Source organism: Agelaius tricolor, unplaced genomic scaffold (assembly GCF_023055355.1).
Source record: "Agelaius tricolor isolate 1412-34295 unplaced genomic scaffold, bAgeTri1.0.p SCAF_5, whole genome shotgun sequence".
NCBI lineage: Eukaryota > Metazoa > Chordata > Aves > Passeriformes > Icteridae > Agelaius > Agelaius tricolor.
Window position 1 is genome coordinate 32,840,746 of NW_027269265.1, and position 16,374 is coordinate 32,857,119.

The following is a 16,374-nucleotide window of genomic DNA, read 5'->3' on the forward strand; positions in this document are numbered from 1 at the left end:
CAATGATATTACCAAAGGGTGAGCATCTAGACTCTTGGGACTGTTTTACTCATGGTATCCTGAGTTGCTGAAAAAGCACTGCCACCCTACTGCCCTGTGAGTCATTTGGCAGGCTTATGTTTTGCTCTTGCCAACAGTTGCATCTGATTGTTGGTGGGCTTTGGTCTTTTTCTGCCTTGTCTGGGGACTGCCTGGCATTCACTGCTGTCTTATATTCTCTCCACCTGCTGGCTGTGTGGCATTGTCCTGCAGAAATCTTGGCCCTTTGCCTGACTGTCTAGCATTGCCTCTTGAGCAGCTAATTGCCTGACAGTGACTACCTACAGCCCTGTCCATCTGTTGACCGGCACATGTCGCCTCCTCACTGTCCTTTCAGTCGGGTTGTACACGGGCGTTGGCTTCCTGCTGCCCTGTCTCCTGCTCCAAGTGCCTGGCATTGCCTTCCTGCTGAGTGCATCTGCTGACTTTGTGCAATTGCTCTTCTGCTGCTTGGCACCTGCTGAATGTTTGGTACTGCTTTAGCAACTTGCTGAATGTTTGGCATTTTCCTCATGCCTTTTCACCTGATCCTTGAATATAGTGTCCCCTTGCTGCTCCTTGAGTCTGCTTACTCACTGATACTTGCTCTTTTACTGTCCTGTCCACTTGCTTTATGCCTGGCATTTCTATCATATTGTCCTATCCATCTGCCTAGATTTTATTTCTAAATATGCACCAGTCTGAAAAGGTTAAGAAGAATTGTAAGGAATGGGGAAAAAACTATTGTCTGGCTCCTTCATGGTCTGATTCAGTTTAACACACCAGCCAAAAACTGATCTCAGTACCAGCATTCAGCTTTTTTATAGAACTACTCAAAAACCCTTTCCCATCTTATGAAAAAAGAAACCAAACCCAAACCAAACTGAATTGTATTTAGTCTTTGCTTCCATCACTTTATTTGAGAGGTATATGACTAAGTTGTACAGTATTAAGTATTAAATTCAATAGTAATTAAGTACTATAACCCTAATATTACCTAAGGTACCTCAGATCCATGGAAGGTAGGTAATAACAGGAGGGAAAAACAATATTTTGCTCAGGCTCAGAAAGATTAAGGTTTGAATGTAGAACTGTGTTCATGAAACACAGTGGATCAAAGAAGCTGAATAAATTTTACAGGTCTCTTTATTTAAAACAGAGGGCTGCAGCTAGTCTAAATGAACCACTGGATCAGTACAGTGTTGCCAAACTGAAATGTGTCCTAATTGCTGCTTCCTACTCTTTCTGTACTGGGAGAATGGTCAATTGCTAGTTTACAGAAACCTTTTGTCACTCAGATTAAGAGCAAGGACTTGACTACATCTGTAAGGTCCATAGTAAGGGAATAAATCACTGTCACATCTTAGAATAAGAAGCAGGATTTCCTGCTCTTCTTTTAATTCAACTCATTTGACCTCTTTTCCTAGCTCTTCCACAGTTTTTAGGTTATTACAAGTGTTGTTGCATTTGTGGTTTTGAAACTAGTAGCAACTAGGACTTGGAGAAAATATTCTATTATGAATCCTGTCATAATTTCATAGTAAATTCTTACTATATTTAAATAAATTGTATGTAATGTTCTTTTAACCTTAGCTTTTAATTTCTTCAGAGATATTATTACTGCTTTTGCTATCTTCAAAGGTACCTTAAATATGTGAAATTATGTCTAAGTGATGCCTTGTGAAGGCTGACCTAGACCAGAGGCTAGACAGAGTTAGAATAAAGTAGGGATTTATTAAAAGGCCTCAATGGATACACCTTGGGCAGCACAAGAGCCCAGCCAGGGCTACACCTGAGATGAACCAAAATGGTACAAAATGGACAACTGGTCACGAGGTTTCTCACTTTTATAAGTTCTGGTCCATTTGCACATTAGAGTTAATTGTCCAATTACAGCTTTAGGTTATGAAGTCCTGTTCTTCTTGTTTTTCTCTCTTCAGTCCACTGTTGTTTATGCTCTTGGGCCTGAGATTTGGATAATGTGTCCTTAGTCCCCAGGTAGAGAAGGAATTGCTTTGTCTACCTACACTGTGAAAAGAGCTTACTATTCCTTAATCTGAAGCTCAGAACTACACACTAAAGCAGCAGAGAATCCAAAAAATATAAAAGCTAAAACCTGAGGCATCATAAGCAGAGAGGCAGGGCAGCATCCCTTGAATCAGTAGCAGCTTTCCCCAGTGTGGGACCAGCTGTGGAATCAGATAAAGACACTGTGAGAGAGCACCTTGTTCCCATGCCCCCAGTGCCAGCTTGCTGCTGTGGAGGATGGCTCCCAGGACAGCTGGGAATGCTCAGAGGAAGAGCTAGTAGGACCCTTCTCCCAGTTTTCACATTAATGCCTAGAAGCCAGTTAACTTGTGTTCTGCTCCAAGGAGCTGGGGGATGTGAATGTCCACCTGTATTTTAGTCCTTTGCTGTCTGCTGGGCTCTCCTGTTCTCTCTTGTCTCAGCCTTTCCAACCTTCCCTTGCTTTTCCAAGAATATTTTTTGCACAACTTCATAAACTCTTAAAGATGGTAGGCTGTCAGTCTCTCACTTCCCACCAGCTTCATGTTGTTGAAGGGTGTGGTGACAAGAACAGGTCTCAATGGCAAATCTCTTTCTCCAAACTTTACCTCCCAGTATTACATCGATGCTTCCCTAGGCTGTTGTTTGAGAAGATAGCAGGGGCTGGAAGGGAGGAGGAATATTCCCTCTAGCACTGTGGGGCTGCAGGATACTACTAGAATTCACCTCTTATCCCAAGAAACATAAGTAATTTGTTAGTGTATCATTTCAGGGTTGTATCAGGGTTTTTTTAAATTAATATTACCTCAAATACGCAGGGATTTTTTTAAATAATATTTGAGTTACATGAGTTTTAAAACAGAAAAGCAGCAGAAACTGGAGAAAAATAAACACTGAGATTTTTCTTGAATGCATGGAATTTGCTTCACTGAAAATTATACTATGGCAGAACTGATGCAGTGCTGTCTTAGGCAGCTTCACTGTAACATATCAAGTTAAATCAGTTTTCTGCCTGGTACAAATATTCAAATTAGTTCTAAAAGAATCTGTGGTAAGTTGAAAGAATAAATTCTAGGTTTTGTCTTATAAATGAGTCAACATTTGGTTAGAGAAAAGTTAGATTTTGTCTTTTTTTTTTTTTTAATAGGGGTTTTGGGGAGGTTTTTTTAGTCTTTTGTCCTTCTTATTTTCGGTGGGGTGGGGGGTTGAAATTATTCTTTAACCTATCCTGTGCTGATTTTCTACTAAAAATTAGCTTCTAAAACAGTTGTGAGCGGTACGAGTCTTTCCAGCTCACAGAGTTTTCCTTTCCAGAATAACTAAATTTCCTGTTATCAGCCCAATTTTATCTCTGTTTTATTCCTCTTTTTTCAGACTCTTTTCCTTCCTTATTATCTCTGATAAAAACCCTGTTACAGTTCTCATAGTCATTTCCTGAACTAAAATATCTAAATCTTGCAAATTATTTATCAGGAGAGTGTTTGTTGTATATTCTCTTTACTTCAATGCATTTTTTAATTGCTATTTATTTTTTTACAGTTCACTTTCTTTATTTTTCTCTGTTTTCTAAAAGTATCTTTTCTGATGATAGCAACATTGCAGTCTCTAAGCAACTGATTTCTTCAGTTGTTTCTGAGAAGAAAACAAATTCCTAACTAACACAGGTCTTTTGCACTCAAAAAGAAAGAGAGATAAATGATTATTTTTCTACCTTTGGATTTCCAGAAGGTGTTTCACTCCCTTGATCCATTTAATCACTGCCTTCACTTTCAGTTGATGTTTTCCACTCTTCAAAATAATGTGTCTGACAGTGACTTGTGTCAACTTGGAGTTCAGATTTTATAATGTGTGTATGTTGCTTCTGGATTCAGATTGAAAAGTTTATTTTGTTAATTTTAGACAAGAATGCTTTGAATGATACATGTTGTGCTAAAGAACATACATGCCTTTTCCTTCATGCTTGTCATCACTGACAAAGGCTTTTGCTGTTGCAATTAATTGATACAAAGTTCCAGTGTCTTTCTGATATTACCTCTTAAATTAGTTGGCCAATAGCTTTTGTTGGAAAAATGAGGAGATGGTGTTGCATTTATAGTATAAAAATTTGTCAGCAGATCAGTCCCTTATTTCCCTGCTAGAGATCAAGAGGGTGTAGGTGCAGTCAGCTTACTCTCTGACTGCAGCCAATGTGGCACTTTAAGTCTGGTCACATTCAGTAAGAGCTTTCATGAGCACAGATTCACAGACAGTGTAGCTCATTAAAGCAGCATGTTATACATTCTTGTTAGATTGACTATAATAGGTCAAAATGTAAGCATATAGTGCTATGTACAACTCTTCACATGTAATGTCCAAGGCAGGCAGAGGCACAAATCTTACAGAGGTACCCCAGCTCTGGCAAGGAAGAGAGGAGCAAGCCTGTTGACTTGTCTGCAAAATGGGATCATGTTCTCATCCTTTGCCTCTGAAAGAGGATTTCAAATGCAAAATAGATACTTTGGGGAGAAGTGGAGATATCCTGTTGCTGCTTTCATCAATGGTGAGGGGCAGCTGTTTGTATATAAAGGCAGGGTTTTGCACCCCTAGCAGCAGGCCATCATGCCCACATCAATTCCTTCACCACACATCTCACAGCATCTCCCCTGGCTTTAGGCCTTATTCTGTACAGATGCAAGTGCAAAGTAATGCATCGGTGATTGTTGCGGATTATTCCCCCCATACATTTTGTTGCTCTTCTGCTCAGGCAGGTTTTAGATTCAGCCTGGAGAAGAGAAGGCTTCAGGGAGGCCCTATTGCATTCTTTCAGGACATAAAGGGGGACTATAAAAGATGAGACAAAACTTTTTAGCAGGGCCTGATGTGATAGGACAAGGAGAAATGATTTTAAATTGAAGGTGGGTGGATTTAGATATTAGGAAGAAATTCCTTACTGTGGGGGTGATGAGGCACTAACACAGCTTGCACAGAGGAGTATGGGTGCCCCATCCCTGGAAGTATTCAAGGTCAGGTTCAATGGGGCTGTGAACAGCTTGATCAAGTTGAAGATATCCTTGCTTATTTCAGAGCAGATTGGACTTAAATGGCCTTTAAAAGACCCCTCCCAACTCAGACTATTCTATGACTTGCTAGAGCTTCTTTCACTTCATTTGGGAGTTTAATGAAGTCAGATCTATATAATTGTTTGGAAATTTTATCTGAGACTGCACCAAAGCTTTTGTTTGATTCAGCCTTTGCTGCTCTCATGGAACGTCATAGCAACAGCAATCAATCTTTTTCACCTTCATTGGTTGCTTTCAATAAATATTTGTACACCTTTCTTAGGCTTTCTTCTTGCAACCTTTCTGCAGATAGACTGAGTGAGTAGTAAATAAGCTTTGTTTTGTGTAATGTTGCAATCACATATATCATTCATTCCAGTGAACTAACCATCATCACTTTCAAGTGGGAGTTTTTGTAGATTTCAAAGCTGAATGAAACCTATGTGTTGCACCTTTAATTTTGGCTGAATTTTTGGCCTACACCTCCCTTTTTAAGAGTGAAAAATTGTTGGTTTATTGTTACTTTCTACTATAAGCTGACCAGTTCTTCCTTTGAGACCAAGTAATGCTTAGGTATCCAGTGGTATACAGAATTAATCCATGAACAGCAAGGCTTAACACTATGGTGTCTTTCAAACTCTTTTACAATTCATCCATATTCTACTCATTTCTGCTGGTCAGCGTTGGGCATTCCTGGAAAAAGAACAGAGAAGGGCATGAAATTCTTTTAGATGTGTTTGTCTCCTAGGGATCTAATTTCCTGCAGAATCTTAATGAGAAGCTGCTGTTAAATCGCCATCATTCTTTACAGGAAAGAGAGAGTAGAATTTTCTTTTGACTTTAAGGTTAGCAAAGATGGATTTTTCCAGTCAAGATAGAACTGTGGGGTTTTCTCAATAGCTTTTACACTGTTTAGACAGTCTAATATTTTTCCTAAAAATATTTTGTCTTTGTTTGTTTTCATTTTTATCTTTTCTTTTAAAGAAAGATGATTATTTAAGATGTAAGTTGTTTCATCAGATACAAAGTGTTGGGCAGCTAACCTTGGGTGCACTTGATTTCTGTGTTACTCTGAATTATGGTCTTGCATCACCCATATAATTTATACAGAAATACTGTCTGATTTTTCACTTGAGTTAGTCTGCCTAGAGGTGTGATGTTAGTAGTTGCTGTACACTTAGCATGAGCACACTTGCTGTGGTAGTGAGATGCTTAACATTCAGTGCAGGAGTCCTGGGTACATTTTGAGTAACAGAGCAAGAACTAACTTGTTCACTGTGCCCATCCAAGAATCTCTTTCGCCTTCCATTTCTCAAAAGCTACTGCCTTTTCTCAGTGATCCACTCACACTGCTAGTGTAAAAATCTGTGTGCTGAAAAAGTTTGGACTTGGGGAATTTTATTAAAAAGCAAAAAGATTTTTCTGCACAACATGGTCTGCTGCTTCAAACACAGCAGACAAGTATGTGAAGGGAGGTGCTTATATACCTGTGTTGCTATATCTATATTAATGAAAAATTGTGTATGGTATAGGAATCCTGAGGGTTTCAAAACTGAGTTCTGCAACTGGGAAGTAAACTGGCAGAATTTTTCCATACAGTGCAAAGTTGTAATGCGTTGCTCTGTCTCAGCTGAGTAGTGTCAATAAATGATTCAACTGGTTTTACCTAATGCATGAAAGATGTTTTAACATCTTCTAAAACTGAAAAAAACTGGTATTTTGGAAATGTGCATAGTAAACATCTTAGGGACAGTGCAACAGAGAGAATATATTCTACACTGGGGGTTTTGTGTATATATATATTGTTACCTATTACTATAAACTACTGTAAGCCATTAATTAAATAGTAAAATTCCAGAGAAAAAGGTAAACTTGATATATTTAATATTCCTCACTCAATATAGATTAGGAATTCTACTGTCTTCCACTTTAGTGCTCTGTGCTACAGCAGTCTCAACAAAACAATTTGAGAAACTACAATTGTTTCAATTGTTTCCATGAGAATCTTGGAGGTAAAAAATGTGACTTGTGCCAGAAGTTAAAATAGTCCTATATAGGAAATCATTTGACAGAATGCACAGTAGGTCACTTTGGCTTTCAAAATGTGTTTGCTTGTTCAGTTCTAATGAAAGTGTCATTTGCTTGTGCCAAAACTGACAACTGCTCAGACTCTGAACACATGAATTGCATAACTGGATGTCACGAAAGAATAATTTCTATGAATTTTTAAGTTATGGAAAAAGTTCTTTAAAGTTGCTGTTATTAGAGATGCTTTATCATTTACTTGGGGAGTAAAGATACGGTGTAAGAGAACCTTAAGAGAAAGTATTCTTTTGTAGTTCTTCTGCTGCTATGGTGTATTCCTGAAAAGTTATCACTCATTAGTCTGCCCTTTGTAGTGCAGAAGATGTTTTTAGGAAGGGTTGTTTTTATTAAATCTTCAACATTGAAGATTTGAGATCTCAAAGTGTTTGGTGGAGCTACTTAAACTGTGGAAGAATTTGACTGAAGTTTCAGAAGTGCAAGTGTTTTGAATGCCATATTTGTTCTTGGCAAAAGGTAGCAAATGTTAGGAAACATCAGACAAGATCCTCGAAAGAGAAGAGTTTCACATTTCAATTTCAGTAACTAGTGTGCTTGAGCTAAAACATTGCAAAATTATTTATTTATAGAAGTGCAATTGCAAGTTAAAACTTCTGGTTCTTACTTCTTTTCTGGTTAATTGCTGAGTATACTTCCCCAAACCACAAATACACCCACTCTTCCCATATAGAAGAATCTAAGTTTGGCACTAGTTTTGAAATGAAGCTGGCTGTAGCCTGACTCCACTGTAGTATAGAAATATAGTCTAGAAGATAGTACACATAACCAGAAACACTGTGTAGGGTATATTTTTATGAGACAGTGTTTTCTAGCTGTTATTCCATTAGTTAAAGCTCATTATGTTGTCACTTCAGTCATGTAGAATTCTTGTTGGCATAGTGTAGATACCCATGCTTATTTCTCTCATTTGTGCTGCATGAGTTTGTTTTCCAGAGAACAAAATCTTTGACTTCTCATGTTTTGTTCCTTTTCTTCAAATTTTAGAGAATTGTTTAAAGGTTGGGCTGGATTTCCTTTTTTATATTAATACAAAGCAGTTTGAAATAACTGAGGGAAAACTTAAAATAATAGTAATTATTAACACACATAACATTTTAACAGAGTTTTGGAATAGCAGAATAGTATTATTGTCATTACCAGGATGTCTTCAGCTATACTAGTTTTGCTGGACAGAAAGGGATTTGTTCTTGCACAAAGTGGAGCTGCAGTGGCAAGCACAGCAGTTTGCACCTAGGAAGAGGGCTGAAAGAGGGAGCAGACACCTGGCCCTTCTTTGTACAAAGGGCAGGCTTGTTTCCAGCTGTTGTTCTACCAAGCTCCTCCTGATGTCCCCACCACTGTAAATACTCTGCCTTTTGAGGCTGGCCTAACACGCCCCTTTGGACAGCTGTAATGTACTGCATGTGGTGGGCTGTGTCCAACTCTGTACAGCCAAAATGCATTCCTTACAGTACAGAAAAGCACTTAGTGTCTTGTTTGTTTAGCAGCTACTACAAATGATTGTTCTAGTGGGTTTATGACAATGTATGGGGATAGGCAGTATCATAAAATTAAGATCAGTTTTTATGGTGTAAATATTTTATACACATATCAGATCTTAAAACTTTGTTTAGCAATCGGGAATAAAAAGGTATTATTGCCACAATATATATTAGAAGTGATATTTAGAAAATGTGCATGGTTGGATACATCAATTTCATTAACACTTCAATCACACAAATGGGGCAAGCAAATCACTGATCTATGAAGTTTATATAAATCATATGCAATCAGGTTTAGCTAAAAATTTAGATCTAGATCTGCAGAAGTGGGAGAATAATTTACAAATTCCACCAGGTTGCTTTTTCTAGCATATTAATTTAAATTTTCAGCTTCTCTGTAGTGTATAAAAGGTGAAGCATCTTCCCCCAAATGTTTTGCAAGCTTTTTTCTTTGTAAAAAAGAAACTGAGTGTTATCAAGTAAATATTTTAATGAATTTGATTTCAATTGAAGAAAACAAGGACTTTTAAGGAAAGCTACAATGAACGCTAAGATTTTTTATTAATTAATATACACTTTATTTGATGATAATGATACTAATAATAATTTGTTTATAAAAGTAATTATTATTGGAATCCAGCTATTGGGAATTAAATATATTCGTGGCTTGGTCATGCATAAATCATTGAGGTATCTCTATTTGCCACTTGTTTTTTGTGGTCATCTCCACAGTGGAAGTGTTCTGACAGACTCGTTTGCTGATACCAGTCTATAAAGAAGGCAGACACTGAATTAGCTTCTGGCACTTAGGTCTCTGCTACAGCCATTAGGCTGCAATAAATGGTACGGTGGGTCCCAGTGGAAGGAGTGAGAAAATTCAGAGGAGGCAGTTTGCAGGCAGAGGGAGTCATGGATATGACTGGGAGAAATAGAGAAAACAGTCTGTATTTAATCTAACAGTAGTTACTGCTGTGACATTTTTGTTCCTCGCACCGATACGTTTTGTAGGGTCATTCTGTGATGTTTAGGTTCTGGGTGGCAGCAGAATCACTGCAGATGTGTTGAGAGGGCAAGCAGCATTCTTGTGCTGCAGAACTATTGTCAGTGGAAATGTGTTATTACTGTGTGCAGGTACACCAGTTTGTAGAGTTCAGTTTTAGCTGGCTACATTAATCAGGATCCATTCAACTTTGGATGTTTGTAGATTTGAGCTGGGAGAAGAAAAGGTAAAAGAAAATGGAATCGTTAATGGTCAGTTAGCAGAGAAGTATGTATCAAGCTTATCACTGGTAAGAGGGAAAGGCACTAGGGTAACATGTCTAATAGGATTAGACATGTTTTGTTTTCTTTTATGTAAAAAAAAATCTACAAAAGTCTGAGAGTGCTCTTAGTATGTGTCTATAGACACATGTGTGTAGACATAGCTGCATTTAACATCAAAAATTCCCAACAAGGACTTACCAGTCTCAGTATGAGTTTCTTAAACTCATAGTAAAGTAAAAATTGGCAAAGCTGGCATGGCTCACTGCATGAGGAGGAACAAACACATGCATCAGGGTCAGCACTGGCCCCATGTCTTCCTAGTGGTGGTGACCAGTCATCCTGTGAGCCCAAACACAGCAACCACTTTAGCCTTACTCTTTAGCATTATATTTTTATAAACCTACTTGATTTTGGTTGTTTTTCAGCACTAGCATTTGTGATCAGTTTCATCCGTTTGTCAAGATAACTGAGCAATTGGCCAAAGAAATTTAATTTTGGAAAACATCAAAGACTGCGAATCCTATCATGCCTTATCCATAAAAAAAAGATACTGAAAATCACCATACATGTTATTGGTGGCAAGGAACAGGAAGAATTCAAGGAAAGACAGCATAATGGTCAAACTGAGATGAGTTAAAATCCTTATCCAAAAAACTTTCCAATGTATTGAAAGAAACCAACTGCTGAAACCTGTATTTCTTATTGTTCATGGAGAAGAAATAGATTAGTAGTTTTCTGGTGAGAAGCTCTGATCAATCTAGCTCCATGTAAGCTCTGTTTTCTTCCTGCCAAATAAGACTAGGAAAGTAGAAAATAAGCTGAAATAGCTGATTTGTGAATAAAAATTACTGGTACCTGTGTTGTCTCCAGCAGAGGAATTCTGAATAACTTTGAAGAAGGTATCTTATCTCCAGGCTAAGAGATGCAATTTTTATTCCTAAAGTGCACACAGACGTGACCGACCCTTTTGTTGCATATTTGACTGATCTATCTCTCTAGTTTTTCTTTGCTCTTCTGTGGTCTGTGAGCTCTGTTGCAGAGGTTATATAGGTATTTCTTTGCTAAAGCCCTTCCAAGATTTCAGCTTTCAGTGGAAAGCTCAAATAGGTAATTAAATCCTATTGATGCTAATGCTGTAGTCTGTTAAATATAAGTTATCTGCAAATTTGTCCATTAATTTTCATTTATAGCTCTATTATATACTATTCAGAGTCATAGATTTTAACTTGTTCAACAGAAATAATATTTTCCAAGAGGCAGTTTCTGTCATCTTAATTTAATTGAATTTATTATGATTTCTAAGTCTCATATTTGCATTTTAGTTGAAGAAGTAAAACTATATTACTGCCTAAAACCAGCTGAAGTGTATATGAAATGTCTCAGATAATTGCTTACTATTGAGGTCAACTTTTGCTATGCTTAATACCTGAAAGACAAAGATGAGTTTCTGAACATTTCCAGAAGAGTAGTCCTAGGTCTTTTAATTAAATCAGTCTGCATTAGGTATATCCTCCAATAACTGCCTGGGAATGTTTCCACAGGTTAGAAGCTGAACTAACAATTTGTGTGGAGGTAAAGAAAGGCAGTGAAGCAGCAGAGAACTCTGTGAAACCAATTGGCAGTGAGCCATCTGTTAAGCAACCGCAACTACGTCAAAGATATCTAAAAATATACCAGTTGGTTTGGGAACATAATGCCCTAACTCCAATAAAAAGGCACTTTGTAAACAATCAAATATGTGCTTTAAAATCAATTGCATTTATTCATATAGCAATGAAATATAAGAAGTACTGCTCTCATAGATGTTCTTAGTAAATCCTAAATAATTAAATTGTTTGTCCCTACTTCTCCTTTTTGGAGTGGAAACTAGCATTTTATTTCAATCCCATTGTCTCTCTCTGTGGCTCCCCCACGTCCTGACACTTCTGTCATGTCTTGTCTTCCCATTTTGCTTCTCCTGAGTTTCTCCCTCATCTATTTTCTGTCAAAGCTGCCTTGGGCAGTCTTTCTTTGTAGAACCATAGAATGGTTTGGGTTTGAAGGAAACTTAAAAATCTTCAGTTTCTAACCTCCTTGCTGTTCTCCATCCCATTCACTTCATTCACTTGCCTTCACATTATTCTCATATCTCCCCTTCTGAGAATCCTACTGCTTGGATTTCCTGCAATTCTGCCTTTCTACTTTAGATTCCTTCTTCCCACATTCCCTTGTCCTATCTAAACTACAAACCTTGCCTTTCTTTGCAACCTCCAAGCTGGACTTTCTGCATTTGTCTTTTTCCTGAGCTCTGGCTTTTACTTTCAAGTACTTTTGTTTCTGTGGAACCCCTCTCTTCCACCTCCCTCCTATGTGGACCTGTTTTCTTTGCACTATCATCTTGTCCATCAGAAACTGAGGACGCTTTTTGGTATCATTTTAGTGTTTTATGCAGTTTTGCTCCAGTATTTTCCACCTACCTGAGTCACCAGCCTCAGGTCCAAGAATCAATGTAAAGCTTCAGTCCTGATTAAGACATCAGTGTGACAGCTCTGAACGAAACATCATTTTTTCCTGCATCTGCCCAACAGTGTCATCACTGCTGTTGTAAGAGAGCTGAGGGCAACAGCCTTGATTTGTGATTCATCCTGTGCCAACACTATGGCCCCCTGCAGCGTGCAACAGCTGACTGATGGTGAGACCACCAACAAAAAAATTGCCCATGAAACAAGATTGAACAGCCTTAATTCAGCCTTGCTACAGTACTGGTAAAATGTGATGGTGCTGAGTCACTAATTCCTTAATAGTTTCCGTGGAGGCAGGTGTTGGTACCCAGCAGTTAACTCCTGAACTGGACACAGATGAAAATCTAGATTTGACATCTCTCTTCCACCCTTCCTTCAAGCAAAAAATACTGAAAAAAGTATGAGAAAACCTGGCCACTGGGACTTTGGTACCTTGTTAGGTGAAATAAAAAGTTATAAGAGATTGCAGCATTGCAGATTTCATTCATATACATACAGCAAATTTAGAGTCTGCTTCTCAGTGTGATGGTGATTTCAGCTCCTGTTCAGGGCACATGTTAAGTCATGTTATTTAAGGACATCCCAGAAGTGGACTATACAGTGCCTAATTTCAAGAGCAGATGTCACTGTGACAGTGGTTTACTTAGCAGCAGCTTTTTTTGGTTACATCCATCCAGTCCAGTCAGCCTGTAAACATGAAAACAGGAAACATTTCCTTGTTTGTGGAGGTCCATCTGCAGTAATAAACATAAGCATATATATTTTGAAACAACTATTTATAGAAACTTGTGTTGAGGATCGTACTGCTGCTTGGACTTCATGCCCTTTCAGATTTTGTTGCTTAGTCTATACATTTTTAATAATCACATTGCCTGCTAGCAGTGACATTTTGTGAAGGTCATTTTTCTTATGAAGTTGGAGAATGGACTTGAATTTCATTGAAGGAATCCCTGAGCTGCAGGATCATTGTTCATGGACTGTCTTGCATCTTGTACTACCTTTGAAGCCTGCTTAGAATTTTAACTAATGATATCTTCAAAGTGTTGCTGTGCTCAAGGGCAGAAAATAAATCTCAAAATGCACTTTATATTTAAAAACAGTTTTGAATAGCTTTGAAGCATGGTATTAACTGAAATGAAAAGGCATAGATACAGACTTGCTATGTATGCACACTCAGAGAATTCCATGTTTCACTAACCTTTTTCATGGTCAGCAAAGTGTCTCTTCACCATTGCAATGCCTTTATCTTCTATATTATAAAAATCATTAGGTCTATGGATGTCTTAAGAATTGTTATTGTAATTGATGATTTCATACCTCAGCAGGTATGAAATCTTAGGGTATCTTAAGGTAATCTCTCTCCATGGAGGAGTTTTATTTTTGTCTACATCATTCCAAGCTCACTTCTTCTTATTTTCCCTGTGTAAAGTCACTGAGTTGTATTTATATGACTTTTCTGTTTCTGCATAGAGGATGGCAGATCCAAAAACCAACATGGAATGCTTGAAATACAGGAGACTGTGGTGTCAGCTACTAAATTATAATTGCTTGGTTTTTAGAAACCAAAGTTCCAGCTTCCCATAGCTGAGCACACAAGTTTGTTTATTAATAGAGCACTCAAAGGTTTACATGGTAGCACTGTGTGATGTCTTCTAATACTGATATTAATTTCTAATTAATTAATATTCTGATATTCCTTTAAAATGTCAAAAGCTAGTGGTTGTGTCTGAGAATATGGCCATTTGAATGTCTGTACTCTTGATGGATTTATTTTTTCTGTTTCATTTATTGTTTCATGTAAGAACCCTTACGTGTAAGCATCCTTCTTTAAGGGATGCTGTTGGGTTAATTCTGTCATTTTCTTTCTCTAGTGCTTTAGTTTTCTATTTGGAAACTCAGAGCTTACAAAAGTACAAGTATGTGATTTATAATTGAATCTTTCCCACAAAATAATTTGCCTTGGTTTTTTCTATATCAAACTGCAAAGAAAATTCAGCTTATTCAGGGTGTCCTTATACTTAAGATGTTCTTTTCTGTTTCTGTTTTGATAGTTGTACCATTAAAGCATTGTAGTTTGGCTGTGTGTTCTACCATGGATTTCACAGTTTTATCACTATTGCTATCGATTTAGTTGTGCTGAATAAGTTAGAATCTTGTTTCAGAGCGTGAAGCAATGTGATCCACTGAACAGCAGCTACTGTGGGGGAAATGAAGAGAGGGATAGGGCTGTAACCTGTCTTTAAGATGTTGTGTCCTAAGTTAGATGTTGGGAGACTGGACATATTGTGTATTTGAGAAAATTTCTGTTAGGAAGTAAGGACAGAAGGTTATGCATGATTTTACATCTGATTCCCTGTTTGGGAAAAGGATAAAAAGACAAGAATTTTCAGACTGCTTCCAGACTTTCCAATGCTCACTGTGTATGGACTGCTTATGAGTAAAAGCCACCAGCCTGTTTGGAGCTGCTGTTTTGCTGACATGATCAAAAGGGAAGGCCTCAGCCTCTGGCCATTATCATTACCATTTGACTATTTTCCTGCCTGCCTGCTACATGGGCTTCCCTTTGCAAATTTTTTTTTGTATCTTCTGTGCAGACTGATTCATCCTTCTCATGCCTGGGAAAATCTCAACAGGAAAATGCACAAGATTGATGAGGAAGAGAAGGCAGTTACATTCTTTGCTTATTCTCAAAGTCTTTCCTTTTTGTTGGAGGCTGTTGTTATTTCTGTGGTGTTGATTAACACTTTTTATATTTATAGGGTCCTGACTTTTCATAACTTTCTGTAGGAATCTTCACAGTGCTGCTAACAGTCCTTCATCCCAACTCCTTGCTTTTACACAACCAAAAGAAAACTCTATAGAATGTTTCAGTTGAGAATTTAGCAACAGCATTTCTTGGCAGAAAAAAATGAGATGTTCCTACTTAATTTTTAGCTGGTTTTTCATTTTTGCCTTATCCTTCCACGTGTTCACTCAGTTTGCTATTTAATCTTTGATTGCAGGCCACTAAAGAAGTAATAGAGCGAGAAGCCCCGGGGATGGCCCTGGCAATGCTGATGGGATCACTTAATGTTACACCTCTGGGCATGCTCTCTAGGTAAGGCTGCTTCCTTCAAAATATGAGGAGGTGAACTCTTTCCACAGAATTGCTTATTGTTATCCAATGACTGAGCACAAATCATTGAACACTATCATTTTTATCAAGACCAGAAGTCTTAATTTCAGAGAAGGGGCCAAATTCAAATAATGGTAATTGCACTGTCTCATTAAATTCCCTTTGTTGTCTGTATTAGAGACTGTATCCTCCTGTATTTTATGTGCCGGGTAATTTGTAATATTGATGCACACTCTTAAATAGCTGCCTTTTCATTTTAGAACTGTTGTATTTTGAGGTGAGTGAAGAATTTTTCTGTGTGTGTTGTTCATCAAGTATTAAAATGCATTTTTTTGGCAAAAAAAAATCCCTTTGGTAAAGACAAATGATTTGTACTACCCTAGCTCTGGAGGAATACTGTTAATTTATCTCTCAAAGTCCCTGCAATGCATGCACAATCTGTGTGGTTTTCTTGAAAGCACACGTGATACTTTTGCCAGCGATGCAGTTCCTAAGCACTTTTACTTTTGCACACTCTCTTGAGAATTTTTGACAGCTCCATTTCTCTCTTGAGCCACTAGGTCTGATTATTGGCAGCTGAAATTTGAGTTTTGGGCTGCTGGTTTACTCCTTTTTTGATTATTGGTTGGTTGTACTGGACATTTAGCTTATATCGCTCAAAAAAATATTTAAAGCAGAGTAGGAGAGCCAAGAAGATGACTACTAAAGGAGCTGTCTGCCAAACACAATTCCACTATTCCATTTTTATCCCTCTGTGGACAGTCCTTATTTCCTTTGTTTTAAGTCTGCCATAAACTGTAACCCACGTATGGGATTTGCTGGATTGAGTTTGTACTCTGTAAACTTGA

General features: G+C 37.8%; 1 protein-coding gene across 27 annotated transcripts in view; it reads left to right on the forward strand.

Moving 5' to 3' along the window:
• GPHN (gephyrin) overlaps positions 1–16,374 on the forward strand; it is a 271,188-nt gene that overhangs the window by 152,071 nt on the left and 102,743 nt on the right. For all 27 annotated transcript variants that reach the window (XM_071427065.1, XM_071427069.1, XM_071427068.1 and 24 more), the window contains one exon: positions 15,414–15,508. In XM_071427065.1, coding sequence (XP_071283166.1) covers positions 15,414–15,508 — 95 coding nt within the window. The remainder of the gene's footprint in view (positions 1–15,413; positions 15,509–16,374) is intronic.